We start from the raw sequence: 24,678 nt of genomic DNA on the forward strand, positions 1-24,678 counted from the left end.
AAAAATGAGGTGTTGAGACCCGATTTACGTGGAGAAGACCATCCGCTTCGCTCCTATGATCTGCTGCATGCGAATTCGAAGTTGCCATACTCGCAAAGTCAATCCTATCTAGTGATCAAATTCTACTCAACAGTCAATACAGCTCATGGATCGATAGCGTCAGGACCGGTAGGAATGATCGATAACTAAGTATGCGCGCGCATCTGATTGGCGGTTTTCGGATGAGGGCATGAAGCACAAAATATTTGGATCTGTGTGCTTTAGATGCCCTGTGAAAAAACCGTTTCCTCAGTCAGCCGGCCAATCGGTAGTCTTTTTCATACGGATCGAACGAGACAATCAAATGCGGGATATTTTTTCACGAGTAGTGAGTGTTGTGTTTACAGGAATGAAGGATCGTTTAGAATAGACACGTTTTCGAGTGAAATGATGGAGATTGAACTGATACTGGACGACAGTCAGCGTGCATCTACTAGATAGGAATAAACTACTGTGCTTATTCGGCCTGCACCATACCCAACGATTTCCCGTGCACGTGCCCTCAACGACCGAACGTTTATCTGGGTCCGTTAGATTAGACGATTTCCAGTGAGAATCTTCCCCGAGGACTTCATCAAAGCTTGGTTCTCAACATTTTGGATAGGTACCGATGGGTTAGAGCAAGTCATTTATTCAAATTGATAAAATTTCATCACCCGAAATGGATAAAAATCTATTTTCATAAAGGAAACTACTCACACGGTTGCTGAAAACTCTTCGACAACCCACGACCGGTTTCGCCCTTCTTGGGGCTCATCAGGTAGGCGCAGTCTCCGAGTTTCCGTCAACCTTATGTTCTACTTGAACCCAAATTGCACCGTTATCGAGAAATACACTCATTCGCAAATCAATTTGGCTTTCATCGGAGACTCAATTGAATCTCTCGTTTATGATATTCTACAACTGAATGTGCTGCACACAGGCCTTTCTGATGAGCCCCAAAAACGGCGAAACCGGTCGTGAACTGTCAAACTTGTGCGTAGTTTCCTTTATGAAAATATACTTCGATATCTCAAAAATCGTGCCAACTGAAACACGAGGCAGCCTGTGTGCAGCACATTGTAGAATATCATAAACGAGAGATTCAGTTGAGCCTCTCGTGAAAATTGATTGAAATTGATTTGCAAATGAGGATAAAAAGCTAGTTTACGATGGACGTTGAAGAAATGAAGTCAAGCTTTAGTGACTAACTGCTGAGTACTCGTGCTTTGGGTGCACGCTTATGGGGAGTCTGGCAGAGATGTTTTGCAGTTGTAACTAAAAAAACACCAGGAATCCAGCGTGCCTTTGCATTGGCCGTATCAGCATCCATGTTAGTGGGAGACCGATAGGTTGTGATTCGTTCTAGTCACCACATCATACGTAACGAAATATCGGTGCGTCAGTAGGCATTAGCTGAGAGCAGAATATAACTGCTCAGAAAGGGAAGCATTTGACAATTTGCTGTCAGTCGAGGAGCGAGTCAACACTAGATCGCGTGAAGTAAATGAACGATGGTGAAGTCGAAGACCAGCTGCTTATGGGTGAAAATGGAAGTTTAAAAGTATCCGGGGGTCTTGAGATTTTTTTGATAGGCGCACTGTTGACGACATTCAACAAGGATGAAAGAGATCTGGTGTACTCTCTAGCTCTGTAGTACGCAAGATAACGGGAGTCCTGGTTATCCGGCCACTATTCCGCTTATCTGGATGACTTCCAGGGTTTCTGTGGTGACAAAAAAGCGCTTCTTCCTGCTTTGTATTGCAGAAATATGGTAAGGTTACACCTGAACAAAAGAACCCAATTAGGGAGGCCAGATGAAAACCCGAAAACTAAACTCATCGTCACAAAACATGTGCGAAGGAGGTCCGTAGCTAGACATCCTCCGCGTCTAGTTGGTGACCGCGGATACGCCTAATATGAACTGTGGAAGATTGTCCCCAACGGGCTGTCATTTTCGTAGTTTTCACTGGATTGCGATAATGTATTCAAACCCTTAGGGATAAAACCTTCAGCTTTTCTGACGCCACCATTCAGAGCGTTTCATCCGTCGCAGTGGTCGAGTCACTTTATTCGTTTCGGTGAAACGTGTTGTCAGAAGATTCGCATTCGGTAAGCACCACAGTATTGATTACAAACCTAACAAGTGCTGGATATCAATGCAGTTTGGGACGTGGGCCTGCCATGAAAATACGTCATTACTCCAATATCGAAGGGTAATGTTCCGTGCCCGAATCACATTCAGTCGGGCTGAGTACAGCTATAGCTTGGACTCCATCTCATAAACTGATTCGTGCCTTGGTATGTATGCGATTTCATCCATCTGCTACACCCCAGCCATCATGACTAACACTGGAAAACGAGTGTTTCAACTCTTCTTCAGATCACATAGTATATTATTCCACAAATAATCGAGTGATAGGTGATCAATACCAATCATTACCCTACTCGAATTCGCAATATTTTTGAGCGAACGAAGCTCGAGAAATCGAAACAAGCTCGAAGCCTAGCCGTTTTCACTCGATGCAGGCACCTTAAGGTCGTGTAAAGCGAACGCCAGCACGATTCGCTCCGGTGGAATCTCGATAGAATAAGAAATCGGATCAGTAGGGCAGTGAGCGAAGCTCATCGTTGATTGCGAATGGCCCGGGTCAAATCAATAAAACTGATTTCCCTATTCATTACCCATGGTATCCAGGTTGCAAAAGATCTGAAGTTGTTGTTATCTCTGTTGGGCGATTTGAGCAATAGGGTTGTTTCGTACAATGTGGGTAGCGAGAACAATCCATAGTGCGCACCAGTTGCCCGACTTCACAAAAGATCGCAACCAATGAACATAGTCCTCTCGTGTGAGGATTATTCACCAAGTAGGAACAGCTCTATCTACGGCTTCACCTACTGCGGTGGCGGTACTACCCAGTGTGACATCAACTCCACCCAAGATTGCTGCGGCCTGGTTACTCGTCAATGTGAGTGTAGATAGCTAGACTAAGGCCATTATGGCAACTGGGTCACGTGGGTTCCGTCACATGGTTTCGGAGGCTTGTTTTGACAGTGTTGCCATGCCATTTTTCAGTCCGCATTAGGAGGAGGATCAGGTCGACAACATGACCTTCGCTTCCAAAACCGAAGCTTGGGAGTTCGAGTAAAAATGACGAGCAAGCCACGGAAGGCTTGCTGTCTGGGTATACGTCAACTCAACCGCTGTACCGCTTGCGCGTCAGACCCATCTGACCCATCCACCGGTGCCTGTGGCCATTCTGATATGTCCCGGACGTGAAAGTGAGTACTATACCTCTCCAGGCCTACGCGTCAAGACCAACTTAACCAGCATAGCAACTACTCCAACTTTAGGCACGTTGTTTCATGAACTAAGTTTTGCATTAATGGGATGTGGCAGTTTGAAGACCACCCTGTAACAAAATGAGACATGTCTCTTACCTGCGTAGGATTCCAGGTAGGTGGGAAAATCAAGTGGATCAAAACAAGCTGGCTTTAGCGATTAGGTCAGCTCAACGGCCAGCCTGTGTGAGTTTATTTTTTTTGAAAACTTAACGAATCCGCAGATAGTCTCATGAGAGTATATGGCCGTTGTCAGTCAAGCACTCTGCTGGGTCCACACACATTTCCATTGGTTCTTGATCATGTTAGTGATAGACAACACTGGTTGCCGAGATTAAATAGGTAGTGTTCATACATTAGGTTGAAACGGTTGTGGTTTTGCCACAACCACTAACCCACCGCTACGCACCACTACGCTCCCCAATAACGCACTGATGATGTCACCTCGATTGGTGATGAAACGTTTGCAATCAAATTGCCCAGCTCAGCGAACAAGCCACCGACCATCTACGCTACCTGAGCGACCAACATTTCCCTCTATAGAAGCGTTTATGCTCACTGCTTATTTCAGTCCCATCTTGCTAGTCCAAGCACGCGGTTTTTCAAGGTCGTCAACTCCCACGAATTAGAAGATTCATTGTTAATAAAAACCAAAAAAGAAACATACTTGGCTATAAAAGTAAGTATGGGAGTAGTCATTGTTGATTGAACATTCGTCAGCGATTGCGTTCTTTGCGTGGCTCACCAGGAGAATTTCGCCAGGAGGGGAGGAGAACTGTTCAAACGAGAGTGATTTGATTATCAATTCTACAAAATCCTCACCTGGAAAAATGTATCCCACCACTGTAGCACTGCGAATCAGGGAAGACTTTCAACGATTGTACAGCAGCTTCTTTTAAAACGAAGTTTCACCAGTGTTGATACAACCATGGCGTCAAAACAACAAAGAAAACGGTCAATGTCAGATTAAGGGTAATAGTTCCGTGTAGAAACGTCGCAATGCTTGTGTGTGAAAGCTCCGTAGTTCATTAGCATCATGAAAAACACCGATAAGATGAGTTTTGATATACGTTTATTTCTTGGCACTATCCGAATAAGGAACCACTGTACAGCGAACAAACCATGGTCGAACGCAAAAGTTAAACAACTGAGGATGAAGGACTTCTCAGCCTAACAGTGTCAACTGAAATCGTGCATTCTGGTCAGGTTCATTTTAAAAATTTCACTCAAAAGAAAGTGACATCTCAGCATGTCGAATTTGGGTAACTTTTGATCACACCCCTAATAGGTTTCCACCTGAAAACTAAACTGCAGTCCACAAAACTTTAGGCGCCGAATTGCCACAAACTTCATTTGACACACCAGTGAATGCACAAAGATGAAAAAATTCAAGTGAATTGTAAAAGATTTGCACAAATGCATAGACCACCAAATCCGTTGTTTCTCCGAAAACCGACGAGAACACTGTGAGACAAATAAAAAAAATCGAGGCTCTTGACGACAGCGTGATCAAGATGTTTTAAAAACAAATACATAATGCACGTCACTTTGGGAGCCAGCAACCTACTGAGCCATGTCTTGGAAAAAGTATCAGGAATTGATGAGTTTCGTTTGAGTCTGAACAAACTCCGACAGATTGGGAAAAGTATGGGGCCGATTGAGAAGTCATCTGTTCGGTTTGGTGAACATTCGGTTGTTTTACTGCCGGGCAACCTATCGGTTCGGTTTGGTGAACATTCGGTTGTTTTACGGCCGGGCGACCTATCGGTTTGACACAAAAGTTTCGTCAGGCCAAGTGAGCGGGATACCATTCCGAAACGGTAAATCCAACAGAATTGAAACCAACGAATGCTAAAACTTTATGTGAACATCTCACTTCGTTGATCAACAGTTTTTGATAACATTGTACCTACGTTCCAGCTGCGAATCAGTCGTCACATGCTGTTGAAGTTTTTGGGATTACCGATGTATTACACTGTTGGTAACTGGAGGGAACTGCGGTGAAAGATTTGTGGGCAACCCCAGATGTTTCAGGCAGTTATTTCACTAGGTTCATTCTTTGTGCAACTTTCAACTCAGTTGACCTCACGCTATGCGACAGTACAGGACTCCATTGCCAGAGTTTTCGCTTTTTTCTGAATCATCGATTGTCTGAGGTTGTCTAATATTGACGTCCGTCGATGGGTAGCCCACAATGAGTCATTGTGATTGCGCTGGGTTTTGCAATGCGTGGGTGGATCATCACGCCGATCGTGACAAATCAACTCCAGTATTGCACACCACTGTCCGGTCGATTAGATTAGCATTTGGCGCTGTATTGGTTGGGCTTCACGCTTGGATGTCAGGTGTGTCATCAGTTCCCGTTCACACACATCGGGTTGGCAGATCGTCCCGTTTTGGGGACAATCGAGTTGTTATACTGAACCCACTAGCCCTCTGTGTGATCGACGGACAAAGGCAGACCGCGTTGCTGCTACTTTGCACCGATCTACGCGTAGCTGGTTCACTTTAAAACCTGGAAAACGTTTTTCGATTTGCATGTGTAAACAGAATCTCATAGTGAAATGTGCACTACATCATTTTTCCAATCTAACTGCTGAGAAAGATATCACAACTAACCAACAATTTCATAGGGATTTTGGATATCCCATAGGGTAGAGCTTTCTGGAACGGTTTTCTGCGTTTAGGATGGTGAACGAATCTGAAGAGATTCAGGTGCGGGAAATCTAACGTTCAAATTTCAAACGTACTAATTCGGGTGAATCCAAAATGTGCTGGCGAAGTAGCCGTAGCACGCTCGCTCTCCTGTCAGATATCCGGAACCCGAATCGGAAGGTCCGTGGTTCGAACCGGGCTTCTGCCTCTCGAATTCCCTTGTCTGATTACTGATCGGAAGGTCCGTGGTTTGAACCGGGCTTCTGCCTCTCGAATTTCCTTGTCTCAGCAGTATCCAAACCCCTGTGCTTCCTTCGGGTAGTATGAACCTTGAAGTATCCAAACCCTTGTGCTTCCTTCGGGTAGCATGGACCTTGGGCGTCGAAAGGGTGCTACAGCCGAACGACGAATGGAGTTCAAAACCCGGCGAGTCCACTGGTTCCCTGTTTCGGTCTGGACTCACCGGGATAACTGGCTAGGAAATGATGAGGACTGTGCAAACGAGATCGACGCGAACACAACTGTCCAGATTCGGTCAACTGGAGTAAGGCTGACAAACAGGGCTGTACCTTGTCATACATTCAAGTCTAAACCTGTCAAGGTAAGAAATAAGCGACTATGGTGAAATCTGAAGACTGCACTGTTGCGAATGCGCACATATCTGGTGACAGAATGTGCTTGAGGGGCGTGTGAACTGAGATGTTCATAACCTGGCTTCATGCTTGTCCTGCGACGCTCGAGGACGGATACATTTAATTGAAAATGCGTTGCACCTGTTTAGGAACGCTGTTGTAAACTACCCTACTTACCCTACTTATCCGTGGACATGTGCAACACACTGATGTTGTTTTTCATTTGGGTCGTGAAGTATGCAACCGTCCGGCAGCACATCAGAGATTCATACTTCGTTAAACGTCTCTGTGATAACCGAGTCAATAATCCAGCCTTAGTTTCAGTCGCCGACGAATCCCTCTGTGATAAAGCCGTTTGGTTGTGCACAACAGTAGGAATGTTAGAACCGTGTCTCCTCATAATGCGACCGTCTTTCCAATGGGCCGGGATTCGCTTGGCTTTTGTGAGGCCGAGCAGAGTTGTGTCAGATATTACAGTGTTTTTGCACTTACGCGGAAGGACCGTCTTTATCCGTTCTTATTTAGGTTTCTGTATTGATATTTACCTATAACTGTCATCTTTATATCCTACCAAGCATGGATAACGACGTCATTGATCCGAGTTTTGCTGATCAGCTACTGCATTACACTGTCCCCTATTGACGAATCAGTCGTTTACATCTGATAGTTTTTGAATCAGGAACATCCATAAAGTTTTTGGGAGGGCACTGCTTCAGGACTCATGCTAGACTCCCTTGGGACGTCTTCCGGTCTCTGTCGAAGTATTTCAAACTTCCTATCAGATGATCTTCATTGTATCATAAGATCCTAGTGTGGACTGGGCACCACTTGCTTACGTAACCCATCATGTGAAAAAATACAGGATAGAAGGAAGTCACTGGATGAAAGTTACGGAAAACAGCATTGTGTCTTTACCCAGGGATAAACTTCACTGAGCCCAGTTTCTTGCTCAGTATAATTAGCGATGTCATCCGGAAGAGTGTCTCGGTGAATGCATACATTAAGAAAAAAGTGCATTTTCGGCCGTAACGATGACTGCTAGAATGATAAATGGATGCAATTGCCTTGGAGGTGATGGATATCTATGAACATATGCACTGAATGATATGGGTAGTTGGCACTTTTCAAATCTGTTTAACTAACAAGACATCCCAGCTTCACTCGGCAATACTTCCTGGAAAACGATATGAGAGTCTGGTTTTGTGATTCGCGCTGTGTTTGTCTTGGAATAACTTAACAGCTCGTCTCGGTGATCCTAATCTCGTTTGACCACGGATTCCAAACCCAGATCGTCATTGTTGATGGTAGTCCCACGGACACAGCTTGAAAAATAGTCGAAATCTCCCTGTACTTTGACTTTGGGATCGTTATCTTCAGTTGTCCTGTGACTATGCCCATCTCCAAACACGTAAGGGTGAAGTTTTGAATGACGCAAGGATTGCACGGCATATTTTTAATCACTGTAAGGTAGACAATTTTTCACTGATCAAAGATCCATCTAGATCCACTTGTAAGAGGTTTCTATCCTCGGCTGTGCGAATCTATCGCCACCTGATGGCGTCCTTTGCGAACATGAGGATATAAGATTTTGTCAGGTCGTTGATGAACACTAGGAAAAGGTGATGTCTTGGAGGCAAACTTTTTGAAACTCGACAATTAAAGGAAATTGAATTGGAAAGAGCTCCATATGCTTGGACGAGCAAGTAGGGATGTTGTAGAGAGCCAGGTAATTAATCCAAGAGGGTTGATTTCGTTCTATTTTGCTGAGGCTTCTTGAGTCAGATTCCATGGTCAGTTCCATCAAAAGCAATATATAACTCCAGAGTGACCGTCTGTGATCTTTTTCCATGGGTCTTTTGTGAACATTTTGTTGGCCGTACACTGGTGTACGCGGCGAGGATCATGTTGCAATGGTGATAGGATGCATTCCGCATCCTAATACGTTCTGACCGAATTTTTCGAAGAGTTCTTTTTGCCCAACCACATGAAGGGTGGAAACGAGTCAGAGGAGGTTAAACAATGATTTGGCAGCAAAGTATAAAAGCCCTTACCAGCAGACTCAGTTGCGCTGGTCATTGCCGTCTTCCTGGATGGGGACATCGAGACGGTTCATATCAATGTTAGAGGACATTGTCAGACATGGCCCAGTCGCGCCCTCAATGACATTCATGCATCTAAGCTATTGCCTTCAATGCATAACTTCTTTTCCAATCTCCCCACCTGACATCCTTTCCAAATAATCGGTGAATGAAACTGTGGCAGGTACGACCACTGTACGACAAGTACGCGGTGCTTACAGCTGCTAACGGTAATGATGATTCTATTATACTCAACAAAACAGAGGGGAAAGCCACTGGTCTATACTTTACTGGACTGGAATGGTTTCCTGCTTTTGATATCGGCGTGATTATTCTATTACGAAATCATCAGTATGGTTCCGTGATCAAACTTTTTTGGGACCATTCGACCAATGGCCACGGTAATTTCGCCAAAATTGACGAGTGACGATTGGTAATCTCCAGAGCCTTTGGTTCTCTGGGTTCTCAGCTCCATTCAGACTTTTCTAGCTCACAAAAGGGGGTATCAAAATGATCGTGTACGCTTAATTCGAACTATATATCGGTTGTAACCTGGTGAAAAATTGCGACGTAATACTTCCTGAGGACATTCACAGCTTCCAACGGAGCGCAAGCGATACCATTGTCTGCTTTTCACGGTAAAACTCAGTATTTATCTTTTGATCACTGGGGTTTTCCGGAAATTTGGTCGTGAGTTCCTGTTGTTAGGTTCGTTCGGCGGTTCTATCGAAGTCGGTTCAATAACTTGGAAGGCTACGTAGTCTGTCGTGGACGATACACACAGGTAACGGTACCAAGCATAATTCTTCTGAAGTGGTCGGTTTGCTCTGGATGAATCCAGTGAGTCTACTGGTGATTTCTGATTTGGCTTCGCATGTGGCAGCTATCAGCCCACGTATTCGACCACCAAATTATGCCCAGACCTCATTGGGAATGAGGTTGTGTACGATCAAGTTATGATCAGCACTACATATCAGTACAACCCAGGTAACTATGCTGTCACATAATGTTCTAACATTTACACACAATTTTTGGTGCTTTACTGGCAACAGCGCGATCCTGATGTTTACTTTGGGAAGTTCCGTGGATGACAAGCACCAGGTTAGGTTCAACTGTACTTCAAAGAGGTGCACTCTTTGGTAAAACTGGACAACCTGGATACTTCTGTTCAAGGATTGTGCAACAACAGCGTGCAACTTTCACGTGTCATGTTCTTGTCACATCCGTTGATAATGAGAAGTGCTGATCAGAAGTGTAGACAGCCGGCAAAGTCATACAGAACATGGTAATCTGGTCTGTGTGTTGAGTGGTGCTCAGTGGTGTGTCGCCGATCCGTTGCACGGTGGAACGTGATCGATAGTCGCTCATTCCATGCATTCGAGACGAACTTACCACTGACTCATCTCGGAAACATGAACCGGGAACAGCCTAATTCAGATTTCCATGTTTACAAAAGATAGCCCCGTTCTGCTAAGGTGAGCTTTGTTCAATACCAGTTTCCCACCTCGGAAACTCCCGGTCAGTTTCCCCTGGGGCTGAAGAGACAAGAAAGCCGGTCAAGGTCAGCATGCATGATTTGGCAGGCTGATTCCTTCGCATATCTTCTGACTGAGAGTTCCCATTGGCGAACTACGCACTCGGTGCTTCCTCGTACACACAATTTGAATCTCTTCCAACCGGGGTAGTAAAATACAGGACCCAAATTTTATTCAAGGGTGAATATTTTTCCCAGTTAAGATCACACCAATGAACTCACTTTTCCAGACTGTATTTCGGAGCTCAGTTTATTAGCTATTCGAATCCCGGGTCTCTATTTTTTCTAGGGGATCAGGTAGCAGGGAGAAAGATTAAGGGGTGGTATGCACGGAAGCAGCTACTGGTAGCAGTTTGTGGACAGCAAACATTCCGGACAACGTTGAAGCCGGTTTATTTGAATCCAAGGAAAAGTTTACCGAAAGAAAGTCATTCTGTGTCGAACATGACTGGCACGGGGGGCGAGATGGCGCGAATTTACTGACCGGACGGTCCTAGGTTCGATCCCGACCTCTGTCTATCGACTTCCCCTGTTTAGGCTTGGGCAACCTGGCAGTACCTCAGCCCTTGTGCTTCCTTCGGGTGGTATGGCAGCTAAGCATCGAATTTTTCTTTCTCTCGATATTTGAGAAGTTTTCTGTCTGAGAAATCTCCCAATAGCTTTTGTGGATAACAGCTGCTTTTTTGCAGCCACAGGTTGAGTCTCACTCCGAAGTCAATCGGTACCAAACAGCTCTTCCCCATTCAACTCATTGGTGCCACGGAGTGATCGGATTCGTCCCTAATATGACTCTGCGGCACATGGGCATATTATTCATAGTAAATTGACTTGAATGAGTCTGATTCAACATCGGAATTCGTATACTACCCAGTTTTACTTAGGTGATCTACCGAACCACAAACCACACCGTCCATCTCATTGGTGATCTAACGAATGCAATGTTAGGCCGAGTGGGATCATCTCAGTACAGAATTGAGAAAGACTAAAAGTGGTTCAATGGTAATTCAGGGACTGATTCGGGGTAATTTTCGAAACGATACCGTTTTGCCTAAGGGGGGTACATACATTAACCATGGGTTGAGAAATTGGTGCATTGATTTGACATCATTGTATGAAATCGTCAAGCTTAATTGAAGTTTTTGCAACGTATAATAGCAGTAAAATTATGGGTATACCAGAAAAGTGGACAAACTCTAATTGGTGGGCTGCGGTTCTATGGTTTTGCCATGGGGTCACGTGCCAATCAATACGATAAGTCTTGTTTTCAAAAGTCCTGCTTGCCAGCACATAAACGCAATTGGAGGGAAATGTTGAACGCGTGGGAGACTTCACAATCAAATAAAGCCTATCCTAATGAACGATCGGAATCAAGCAGGGCGCGACCTGTTAGCCAGGGATCTAATTTCAGCCACAGCGATACTGTCACTAATGCATCGCATATTATTACGTTGCCGTACATGGCAAGCACACGCCTGTATAAAAATAATACGGAAAGCAACGCCAGACTCCCGACTATGTCAACTTCGAAAAGATCTGCAAGTTGTTCTCCTGCTTGGAGGTCACAATGTAGTAGGTCGAAAGGGAAGTCTGTAAAATACTTGAGAGATACTGGTGGAACGACACCGTACTCGGGGAGTCGCTCTGAAAACGATAAACCACAAGGGGAATCTTACGAAAAAGTTATGGGACGTATAACTGACCTTCCGTTCATGGTCAATTTGAAAAGATCGGGCGGTTCTGTTCCCGCTAAAGGGTTACCTAATACAAAATCAGAAAGCGGAGCCATGGCAACTCCAAAAAGTGGTTATCGAAGAGAGATAACACGATCAACTAGCTTCTCTTCCATGCATAAATTACAGCATGTCGATTCCAAATCGGCAAGTCCAAAACCTACGCCACATATTGGTCACAAGGATCGAATGGGGAAGGATAAAAAATCGAAGAATGATTTGTCACGTACCAGCCAAGCTATAAAACTTCCCGGATATGGTGAGAATGATCTGAGCATACACAGATCAGAAAGAGTACCTCCTGGTTGTGTACTTCTTGACTTGAAATCGGAACAAGAATCACTGACGACTTCCAGATTTGATAGTGACAGATATATACAAGGGCAGGAAGTACTCAAGAAGATGAACTCCTCGCCTGTTGAGCCTGGCGGTGTGGATACAAACAACCAGATTAGTGAAGACAGTACGACTCTGTCGGTTATATCCAGCTCGGAAATGTGCTTTCCTGAGTGTACACCACCAGAAAAGAAACTGGATTGGGAAATTGGAGTCCCTTTATTAGGAATCGGATGTGAACAAGTATATCGCAACGGTCTAAATGAAGAGATAATCATACCGATGTCCGATGCTCCTATCCCCAGGTTGTCAACTGGTGAGCCTAGGATGAGCAGTAATCAGAAGGGCACAACACAGACGGATGGAAAGTTGGGGAACGATTTATCACATACCAGTCAAGTTGTACAAGGTCCCGGACACAGCAAGAATGACCTGACCATGTACAGATCAGAAAGGGTACCAAGTTCATCTTCCGGCTATGTACTCCTTGACCTGAATTCAGGACGCGAAATGCTGGTGACTCCCATATGTGACCACGACGGGAACGCAAAACGACAGGGCTCGTCCGAAAAGAATAACTCCCCTCCTGTTGATCCTGGATCCGCTTATCCATGCAAACACGATAAGCCGAAGAATGAGGTCACGACGGGTTCAAGGAGAACGAACGAAATGAACAATAAACCAGTGAGCAAGAAGACAACTCCAATGCCATTGGATGCTGCAGAAAGCAAAAAACTTCAATCCACAAGTCTCCCAAGGACGTTCGATGCGACTGGAAAATCGGGATGCTACCTTCCGGGAGGTTTGAAGTTTGTTGATGAGATAAAGCGGAATCCTGAGGCAAGGGATGAAAAAGCTGACCAAGCAAACGCCGAAACGCACCCATCCGATCACAACACTGAGGAAAGCACAAGTACCTCAACGTTACCTACCTCGGAGAGATCAACGGGTGATCCGGTTTTTTACGTGCTGTCGGACAACACGTTTGATGAAAGTCCACATATAACCAGCAAGATAAAAGTGCAGCTGGAGGATACCAGTAAAACGAATATGGAAACTACCGAGCAAACTTCACAAGTGCCCAGGATATTGTACTCAGAAACCGTGTCAGATTCACCAGTTTGTTACTGTTTGTTGGCGGACAACTCGATGGGTAACCTCCGGAAAGTTTTGTTGAGTGAACTGGCGGCGACTCTGATTCAGTCAAAAGAAGACAATGCATGGAAGATTGAGCAGGGCATCGAGAGCGAACAGAGCCCTACTTCATGGTATGATTGGGGGGATTTGAGTCCATTGATTACTCCAACATCGATCCGCTTGGAACCGACACCGCACTTGGGAGATGACACCACCAGATTGAGTTGTACGTCAGATGTTGAAACTCTATCCCCCCAAGTGATGGCAACGGGTCCTCTGCAAGTGAAAAAGAAGAATTCCTGTGAAAGGGAGGATAGAGGCGATCAAGATGAGAGAAAGTCATTCCATGATCGCTCTTCAAAGCAGCTTCTTAGAGCGATTGAGAAATCCCCAATTCCTATTGCTCTTTCCTCCATCGAGGGTCCATCAGACACTGAGTTAAAACTGCCGAGTTTTGAGACAAAAGAGGAGACGAATACTGAGGTTCTCAAGACAGTTAATCTCCAGAGTAGCTCACCTGTCCGCTATATTTGTAGTAATACCAAGACTATGGAGGCCGCGCAGCGAATCCGGCCGGAATCTGGTGGCACAGAAACTCCGAAAATCAATGTGGAAAAGGAGCGACGAATAGAAGAAAAAGAGGAATCAAAGAAACCGGCAAATATCGTTTATTCATCTGACCAAAACGAAACATTTAGTCCGGAAGACGAAAAGGTACCCGAGAACGCACTGCGAAAACTGTCAATAGGTGCACAAGAGTATTAGATCAAAAGAAGAATTCCTGTGAAAGGGAGGATAGAGGCGATCAAGATGAGAGAAAGTCATTCCATGATCGCTCTTCAAAGCAGCTTCTTAGAGCGATTGAGAAATCCCCAATTCCTATTGCTCTTTCCTCCATCGAGGGTCCATCAGACACTGAGTTAAAACTGCCGAGTTTTGAGACAAAAGAGGAGACGAATACTGAGGTTCTCAAGACAGTTAATCTCCAGAGTAGCTCACCTGTCCGCTATATTTGTAGTAATACCAAGACTATGGAGGCCGCGCAGCGAATCCGGCCGGAATCTGGTGGCACAGAAACTCCGAAAATCAATGTGGAAAAGGAGCGACGAATAGAAGAAAAAGAGGAATCAAAGAAACCGGCAAATATCGTTTATTCATCTGACCAAAACGAAACATTTAGTCCGGAAGACGAAAAGGTACCCGAGAACGCACTGCGAAAACTGTCAATAGGTGCACAAGAGAAGTTATTAGATCACAATGAACCGAAGAGCGATGCTGCACAGGGAACAGGACTGAAAGTGGATGCAGAGACACAAACTCCTTGTCCAGAAAACAATGCAACAAACTGCCTTGAGGGACACATCAGAATAAGGGCAAAAATGCGTGTAAGAAAAAGAAACTGCAATAGACAAAAAGGCGACGGAAGGCGAACGCACACGGATTCGACCGATGATAGAGGAAAACAGGGATTGCACATAAATTCAGCAACAACAAGAATGAAGGATACGAAGGGGGATGATCACCACCAAGAAGACAGACAATCGATATTCGAAGAGGAACCTGAGCAGGAAAGTGTGACTTCAAACGTCATACTAAATCAAGCGCAAGAGGGACCGCTCAGACAGGAAGTTCATGAAGTACTTTTTCAGAAAGCCTCGGCGACACTCTGGGGCGTGGAAAACGTGTCAAAGTATGCTAGAAAGCCGATTGAACGGACGGATCCAGTGGTAGTCGCCTCACGGTCAGCACTGGATGTGACGGAAGCCGAGCTCATGGATGACTTGGTAGGGCAGCTGCGCTGTTTGGAAATGGTGTCGCCTAACGCACCCGAATGGGATCAGTCAGATATGCAAGCAGAGAGTTCAACTGCGGGTTCCAACGGGTGGGAAACGCCAGCGGACTTTCGCGAAGCATTCAGTTCAGACATAGAGCGATGTCTGATGGGCTGTAAACCCATAGATTCTCCAGCCATTAGTGAGGTTCGTACAGAAGTCTCGACACAAACATTACCTACTATAGGTGCTCCAATGAATCAATCGGAATCGGAAGACAATGAACCAGAAACGTCTTCAGATTGCAAATGGGACGAGGTTACCCAACCGATATCTATGACTGGACGCGTAGGATCAGTGAGCTCATCGATCGCCCTACTCAGAATATCAAGGATTTCACAGTTTAAAAAGGATTACAGAGAAACTATGGGCTTCAGTGGTTGTCGCGAAGCCGTAAAATTAAAGTCTATTTCGGACTCGGAGCAGAAAGAAGCGAACGTTGATCTGCCAAAAACGACGGAACTGTTTGCAACAGAATTACTTCCTGCAGTAGAATTGGGTCAGTCAGACACGCACACAAAGAGTTCTTCGGTGAACTTGAGTGGGCGGGGAACACCTCAGAAAAGTCTCCGCGTCTACAATGAGCACCTGTCGGATGCATTCGCTACCAGTAAGGTTGATGCAACATCGTCGACGCGAATATTACCTTCTTTCAGCACACCGATACTGAATACCAATACAGCTATATCTGAAACAGAAACAAAAAGACTGACTTCATTTCTGGGTATCGAAAGAAAGGACTTTACTCAACGGATATCCACAACAAGAGGTGAAATAATATCAGCAACATCAACCACTTCACCTGTGTCACAGTCTAAACGAAGTAATGGAAAAAGTACTCGGGTCGTGGGCGCCCATCTGGCAACCGAACTGAGGTGTGTGATGGACTTAGAACATGTCGATTCAGGGATTGACCTACCAGAAACGATGGAATTTCCAGAAACCGAATTGTTTGCCGAACCAGAACCAGATCACTCGGAAGTATGTGCAGAAAATTCCACTGCAGTCTCAAGCCAATGGAGCCCACGAATTGACTGTCACAAAAGATTTGATCTCTACGCGGAGTCTGTAGCTGTGAAAGATAAACCAGTAGATACCATGACAACATTGCGCATGCCGCCTCCTATTAGCAGTCCTTTGCTCAGGACCACCTCAATTCCACTGGAACACGATGCCAGTAAACCAGCCACATCTGCAATCAGAGACAGGAAGGAAGTTACTGAACAGATGCTCATAAACAGAGGCGAAAGTTCAATGGAGCGATCGGTTGTGCTACTCAACGCATCACCCATACTTTGGTCTACGCGAGGCAACAAAGATATCAGTGGTTTTCACTTGGCAGTTGAATCGAAATCCATGTTGTACTTGGAACATGTCGAACCCGGGGTGGACCCACCAGAAGCAGTGAGGTTGTTGGAAACGGAGTTGCTCGCCGGGTCAGAGCGAGACGAATCAGACACGTACAACGAAAATTCATGGAGCAGTGATGAATTGGATATTGAAGAGGAATCTCCAACTATCTCACTCTCGGGATCGGATGATATTGCATGTTTCAGTAGTGTGAAACACGATGAAATGGCATCGCCGTCACAACCCAATGTAAAATCATCCAGGGCTTCTTCACAAATGGGTGACACTCATAAAAAGGCGCCCAGTTTCACGTCAATAGCTACTTCACCAAAGGACCCTGTAACGTTTTTGCCATGTTTACCACATTCGCTGAGGTCTTCGACCCGTGTAGAACAACAGATCCAGATGACAAACATGTGTGCTGCGGATTCAGTTCATTGGAACCGCATGGGCGCAAGAGCACAGTCATCTGTCTCATTAAGCGCAGCCTCCTCGATATTCAGTCCACCTTGGCACAAAAAATCCACTTTTTTCGTATCACCTGAGACTAACTCTAGCCATTTTCCGAGCAGCACATCGTGTTCTTGTCCTCGTTCTATTGTTAGAGCAACAAAACTGAGGGCCTATCCAACGGCGTTTTTGACATTAGTTGCGCCATGCCCAATCTATTATCAGATCCCCGTGGTGGTAGCTGTTCCTCGGTTTTTTATATATTCGTCCACTTCTCCCCAAGCACTTGCAGCAGATGCCCGGAGTGCAACGGAAATTGTCAGTGTTTCTCCCCACAGGAACGTCAATGAGCAATACGATGACACCTCTTGCTCTCCAGCAATCTATCTTGGTGTTTCTCCGTCAGATACCAGACCAAGAAGTAGTTCGTCATTACCATCATCGCTGGACAAAAGTTCTGTTCCTTCCTCTAAAACTTCAACGGTACCACAACTGGCTGGATTAGAAAAAAGCTCTAGCATGTACCGCCCGTACTCGCTTTCTGCGGAGACTTCGCCGGGTCTCAGTTACGGCCGGCCACTATTCCTCAGTTCAGCCGTTGGTAAGTCATCTGTTTCGAAGCGAACAAGCATGGATGACTTGCATGCCCGTTTAAGTAAAACTCCAAAACATTATTCCTCACGTGACCTGGTGGTTTCGCCCACCGCCACACCAATGCATGGTGTCCAGGTCCGGGCCAATCAGGATGCGAAAACTTTTTTGATTCGGCATTCAGTCAGAGTGTCTCAGAATACTCCGGTCCAAACTAATGAAGAGCGTGAAAACTCAGCGACATTTACTTTTTTGGATTCTGTGCCTCCCAGTTATTCTGCACCTTATTATTACGCATATGAATCATATTCGTCAACAACAGATGATGTACCTTCACTGAAGACTGACTTTGCTTCTACTGACGGACCTAGAGAGGGGCGTGTCTCTCCAGCGACCTTTGAACATGGTGTGGAGGAAAGTATGTCAACAGTTGTGTGCCAGTGGTCCAGAGATATGCCACACAGCATTCGTGCCTCGCTAACCTACACCCAGAGGGTTCACGATCTGGTCACAGTATTGCACCCAGAAGTGGACAGCCCTTTGCTTGAGCACCAGTTGTGTGAATCAGGGTCTACCCTTGAAACTTCTGCTACAGAGTCATTCTCAAATTTGCCTGAAAAGCTGGCATCAGACTTACAGAGATCAGTCAAAGATACTATAGTTGTCTCATCATATATATCCGAACAACCTGTTCAAATATCTGGATCTGTTGAGTACCATTGGCCTCTAAAAGAGACTGCGTTTTCGTCACGTGAGTATCAACATCTTGGTTCAACACGTCCATCTGTTTTCTCTTCTTTTCGTTTACCTCTCTTGCATCTTCCCACAATCAGTTCAAAATCTTGCACGCAGGATAACTTTCCTGACCAAGACTCTTGGACCTCGGAACCGTTGGCCACTCAACTCGGAGAAACTCCAATACGCCTTAACAGGTCTTCATTGGCTACCGGGCCACCATCAAATAGTCCACATGCAATGGAGTCGAAATCCACAGGTGTAAACTGGGACACCACTCAACTTGAAGGAACTCCAATACGCCTTAACAGGTCTTCATTGGCTACCGGGCCACCATCAAATAGTCCACATGCAACGGAGTCGAAATCCACAGGTGTAAACTGGGACACCACTCAACTTGAAGGAACTCCAATACGCCTTAACAGGTCTTCATTGGCTACCGGGCCACCATCAAATAGTCCACATGCAATGGAGTCGAAATCCACAGGTGTAAACTGGGACACCACTCAACTTGAAGGAACACCAATACGCCTTAACAGGTCTTCATTGGCTACCGGGCCACCATCAAATAGTCCGCATGCAATGGAGTCGAAATCCACTGGTGCAAGCTGGGACAGTCGTAGACAGTCAAGTTCTTCTCTGAAAGAGCTGCGGAAAGTTCAACTTTCTGAAGTTCGGGGACATGATTTGCCTTACAGAATATCGTCATCAGGAAGCCTTTCAACGAAACCTTCTGTTAGCGACTATTCCGAACATCGCGAAGGGTCTCACGAAAAGTTGGTTCACCCATTTGAGAAGGAGCTTCCTCTTTCTGGCGATAGAAGAAGTTCGTGTTCCGTTCGCAGACGCACAACACACGATTCGGATGTTCGAAAGGACCTACGGCGTTGTCAGTGCTGCAGGTTGCAATGTAAACGTTGCACAAGGAAACCAACTCATTGTGAGTGTGTTTTGAAAAGGTCATGTCACTGTCCTTCAAGAGACGTGTGCAGAAGACGAAGCTATCTCGGCTGTCTTACAGAATCCTGTCCACACACAAGGTCAAGGTGTATTCTGGGTGCATTCACGCCAAACTTCGGCTGTCTGTCTCTTGAGCGAACTCGATTAATCTCCGTTTCCAATTATACCAGAAACATAGGTTTTATCTGTTCAGCACCGTGCCTTGATCAAGACTTTGGATTTCATGCAGTGCAGACACGAGAAACAGAACCTGTCTATGTGCGTTGCCAAACAGTCAACAAGATTCTTTGTACACATGGTTGTGGGAGAACAAATATACCCCGGCACCACATGTGCTACTTTGGGAAATAACCAAATTTGGGTTGTGGGAAGAGAGCCACATGGCACAGTTGAGGTCGTATGTGAAAGAAAGGAGAGAAAGAAAAAATGGAGGAATCATGAGGTAGGCCCAGACGAGGTAGAAAGATTCACCTCACAATGATGCGTGTGTCGAATGGGAGAGGGATTACGCCTGCTAGGGGGATGGGTGGCATCATCTACCTGCTCGTTATTTCCAGATAGGACGATACTACTCGAAATAGGTCAGTAGCCTAAGCTTGTCGCGTATTTCATGCTCTCACCGGGAGAACGCCGGACGTCTGTTGATATCACTAGGCCTATTTCCCTTTAGTCAATCTAAGCCCGTCGAACCAGTACGGCTTTCAAAATGGTAGGTGTTCTAGAGTATTTGCATTTCCTTAAGTTATCCCAAACGGACAGTATCGTTTAGTGAATGTTGTGTCCAGTGAGAATGAGAATCTCCATACAGTCCGAAGATCATTGTATTCGTGAGTTCACATAGCCCCCCCCGATTTAATGTGTCATCATCATCGACAGCACGACATCAGTGTTCAACACCAAAGCTCCACTGCCGTACAACCATGATTTCTTCGAAAGCCTTATTGTAAAGAAAAGAGTAAAGGTGAACGGGGAAGGGACGAGGTGCTTATATCTCCAGACATTCACTCAGGCGATCTGGACAATAAGAATGCCACTGACATCAGTTGGTGTGGTTTTAATGACCTACCAAACAAATGTCCGGGATGAATTTGACCTCAAACGTTCCCGCAATCTGAATGTGAACCTACCTTTGGTGCTCACAACCCTGGCGACTACCCAACCTCTTTAAGTGTGAGATTTCATGAAGACGACTAAGTTATCACAGTTTATCGATTTTCTTGTTGTTTACCCATTCACAGTACTGGCCGACGCTGTTGTTATCTCGGTCAATCCTCTCGTGTGTGCCACAAGGCGACTTCGGTACTCTAGTTCTTTATTCGGCATAACAGACTCGGTATTGGTCACCTTTGGGAACATTCACAACGAGGAGATTGTTCAGCGGAACGTTTCGTGCTATTGGGTTAGTGTACGAGGTGTTCTGGTAGTTACTTGTAGGGAGATGGGGCCGGTTAGTGAGAAGAACACTCTCCCAAAATTCCATGGCAGGTAGACTACTGTTTCGTATTTTTTCAGAATGGACACATTTGTGATAAAAATCAATCGGATTAGAATTTAACTTTACTGATAAAAGCGCCTAACTTCACCCACATTTGGATTGTAGTTGCTCAGTAGTTATTATAGTTACCATGGTTACTCACTTTATATTAAGTATAAAAAGTGAGATGAACATGTTAGGTTTTTCGATGCGAATAAGTAGTGTGCACGGCTTCCTTAAGTCCAGTAACAACCACCACGATATGGTTGGCAAATCTTCAGTAGATATCTGTTTCCCACGTCGGGCGTGATCACAAATGTTTGTTTCATCTAATGTTGGTGCGAACGATCGAGTTCAGTTAGCACATGCGATGGGTGAGCGGTGTGCGGTATTTAGACATCACGTTGAACTAGACCAATGAGTATCTAGGGCGGATGGGCAAAATGACCTACAAACTAAGTAGCACACAAGTTTGGTGGAAGCTCGGAGGCTATTCCTAACTGATCGACTCAGAGAAGGACAGTAGTGGGCTGTCGAAGCTTATTTGGTAGTAAGTTACGTCAAGGCACAAAAAACGGCATCATAAAGTTGACAGAAACTCGGGGACTGCGCCTACCTGATGAGCCCCAAGAAGGGTGAAACCGGTCGTGGACTGTCGAAGAGTTTTCAGCAACCTTGTGAGTAGTTTCCTTTATGAAAACGGCATGCCGTTTTGCTGATACTTCGTCGCACCTGAACCTATTTATTGGTTTTTCCCACTCGTGATAGCACGTGATCATTTTCGTTCCAAATTCAGTAGCGAAACCAGATAATTAGGTCTCATTAAACAGTGAATTAATGTTTGCCTAGTTGGGGATGAAAATGGATGTTTTATTGCCCGAAATTGCTCACCAGTGCTGTCACTATGGGCCAAGTGAGACGGAACTCAACAACTGTGAGCCGTATGTGTTTTGTTCGAGTGCTGTTGGCGATGGATCCACACAGAAATGAATTGGGCGGGGGGAGGGGGTGGTCTATAGATTTCTGCCAAAGAAAACTAGTTTCTCGCAGTTCTAAGCCTGTGGCGATACTTGAAATGAGGGTGTGGTCAAGTGTAAACGAGATCGCGACTGCTCAGATTATCGTGCATTGATGATTGCTGCCTCTGGTCCATGTATAGACCTGCCACTAAATTTCTTTGGTTTAGCTATCCATTTCCGAGTCGATAACCATGTGATCAGATAGATATGCGTTTATTGTAAAATGTTCATGGATTTTAATACTGTGTCGTAGAAGGAGGTCTACAGCTTTCGAGACAGACCCACATAAAATCCAGCATCAACGGTTCTATCGTTATTAGAGGGTTATGAGAAGGTCTTACATATAGCTGATGTTGCAGGAAGCTCCGAAACACTTGCGTGGTTCACCTTGTGCAGGTAGACACAACCCTAATACACAAGATCTGTTAGTTTACGAGTACGAATCGTACTTAGCAGCAACAGTCCGAACAGCAGATAATCATGATCGTGATCTTATTCGCGTCCCCATAAGAGGCGAGGTGGTTCTGGTAGTCTCAACAACGGGTGGTGACAGGGTGTTTTGGTTTGTAGCTTTCTTCTGACTGAGGTTGGATTCTTAACCAAGAACTGCTTTAGCACAGTATTTCAAGTTTTATCGCAGTCGATGGCCTTGTTTTCGCGTAACTTGAAATGGCTTCATCGTTATATCATGCAATTTCCAACTGAGCCTCGAAAGAGTGGATAGCTTAGTATTAAGTGATTGCTCTGCTAAGGCCTGAGTAGAGCCGATTCGTTCTGGTCCGATCATTGCATGACATACTCATTCTTCCTAAACGAGGGATTCAGCCGGATTCAGTTGTATCGCCAAGTCGGTATGCAAATAAGTGCATTTTGGGAATTGTGTCCAATCAGGATTCAAGCAGAACATTAGGCTGACGGAAACTCGGGGACTGCGCCTACCTAATAAGTCTAAAGTGAAGGGCGAAATCTCCTGTGGGCTGTTGAAGAGGTTTCAGCAACCCTATGAGTAGTGTATTCCATCCAGGAATGTTTGACAATCAGGAACATAACAGATTTCGTATACAGAATCGCCTCTCTAGTGTGGCCTAAAAAACTTGTGTGAATAGAGTCGTAGTAAAGAGCGGAGAACAGCCTATGGACCTGCACACGATCATACTAAAAAGGGACAATTTAGAGGACTATAGTTAGATGGAGGGGCTGCTGTAACAAGAATCCATTTCCAGTGGAAATCGATCAAATAAGTACTGGTCGTGAGCGTACAAGTTTGATCAGCCTAGACAGCACAAAAGTTCTCACTTGTGGCTGCTCTTATCAGACATCTTGATGGCGGTTTCATCACAACGATTCTAAATCAGTTTGTCATCAAACTGTCCGATGAATGAGACGCATATTTTTCAATTGCTTTATAACTTCTTAATTTGTGTGATGTGGAAACTTGGCTCTCTCGAAACGACGGAAAAACGTCGCCATCACAGTACCGTATTTTCTAGAATCCCATCCGAAACTGCATAACCATCCAAATGATCACAAGAAAAAGCAAGACATCAACCAAAAGAATCGCTTTACACAACACGTAACACAAAAGACAAATACGCTTGCTTTTTATACATACAAAAACAGTCCGAATTGTCGTTATCGTTCGAATTCGAAATCAACCAACGCTGTTATTTTGGGGGGTGTATACGGCAAAGCTTTTGAACAACAACATATTAACACCACAAATTTAGCAGGTAACATGAATCTTGCAATCGTTTTTTTCCTCAGACGAAGTGATCTCATGCCAGTTTGAATGCTGACGACAAAGAATAGATGCATCACTATGTGCTCACTCTTGAAACAAGTGGGAACTGCGATTAGAGATAGAATTTAAGATGCAGAGAACGGACAATTCTCACAATATGATCAGAATTGGTGAATCGTTAGTTTAACCTTTGCAAAACAGGACAAGTAAATGGTATAACACAGACATGCGGGGTTGGAAGAATAAGAGAATCGATTTCGTTGGAAAAGGGGGTCTGAGAAGCTGAGTCCCAGATGTCTGCGGCCAGAGGTGATGAAGGATGGGGTTCAGAGGATGATATCATCTGTCTACCAAACGGAACATTTCGTTTTGGGATTCATATAGGAACCAGATGGACAGTTATAGACCCGAGCAAAGTCTTCAGAATTCATCAGGGTACCAATTACTCTGCAGAAGGGAAGAAGAGTGCGGAACAATGGTGCATGGAACATTCAGCATGAAATGCTTAGGTTCAGCTGAACTCAGCTGGTTATCTTAGAAGGCATATGTATTAGGTAGCTTCGGTAAAGATACCTCCACTTGTTTTCAAAATAAAGTGAATAGCACTTCTGCTCAGCACATGAACATCAACTACTGAGTCTTTTATTACCGTCCGATATTCATCTACGTTTCTTGGTTGTCTGTCTACGCCCTACTTGTGTTGATCAATTCTGGCGGGCAGTTCCTCAAGTGCTTGTTCTACACAAGCTTTTATGCAATCATTGCATCACCTTGTTTACACAGTCCTGAATTCTATCGTACCAATACTGAGCGCAGATGCTACTCTGATTTTGGTTGTATTTAGGGCCTTTTTAACAGCTCTAGGCGTAATACACTACTCATAAGGTTGCTGAAAATTCTTGGACACTCTGTGACTGGTTTTGCCCTTCTTGGGGCTCATCAGGTAGGCGCAGTCCACGAGTTTCCGTCTACCTTTCGTTCTGTTTGAGTCTAAATTGGACAAAATTAGCGAAATACACGCATTTGCTCATCAGTTTGGTTTTGACGGGCGACTCACCTGGAAT

General features: G+C 45.0%; 2 protein-coding genes across 2 annotated transcripts in view; one reads left to right on the forward strand and one right to left on the reverse strand.

The window, feature by feature from the left end:
- Positions 1-11,716: 11,716 nt before the first annotated feature.
- On the forward strand, positions 11,717-19,731 carry T265_04878 (hypothetical protein; the record flags this gene model as incomplete). The annotated part of the gene is made up of 2 exons (XM_009169732.1): positions 11,717-14,202; positions 14,253-19,731. 2 exons carry the CDS (start codon positions 11,717-11,719, stop codon positions 19,729-19,731), a joined length of 7,965 nt encoding a protein of 2,654 aa, XP_009167996.1.
- Positions 19,732-23,415: 3,684 nt separating this feature from the next.
- T265_04879 (hypothetical protein) overlaps positions 23,416-24,678 on the reverse strand; it is a gene marked incomplete at both ends in the record, with an annotated part of 74,656 nt that continues 73,393 nt past the window's right edge. Inside the window, one exon of the mRNA XM_009169733.1 lies at positions 23,416-24,061. Coding sequence (XP_009167997.1) covers positions 23,962-24,061 — 100 coding nt within the window. The remainder of the gene's footprint in view (positions 24,062-24,678) is intronic.

Source organism: Opisthorchis viverrini, assembly GCF_000715545.1.
Source record: "Opisthorchis viverrini unplaced genomic scaffold opera_v5_84, whole genome shotgun sequence".
NCBI classification, from domain to species: Eukaryota; Metazoa; Platyhelminthes; class Trematoda; order Opisthorchiida; family Opisthorchiidae; genus Opisthorchis; species Opisthorchis viverrini.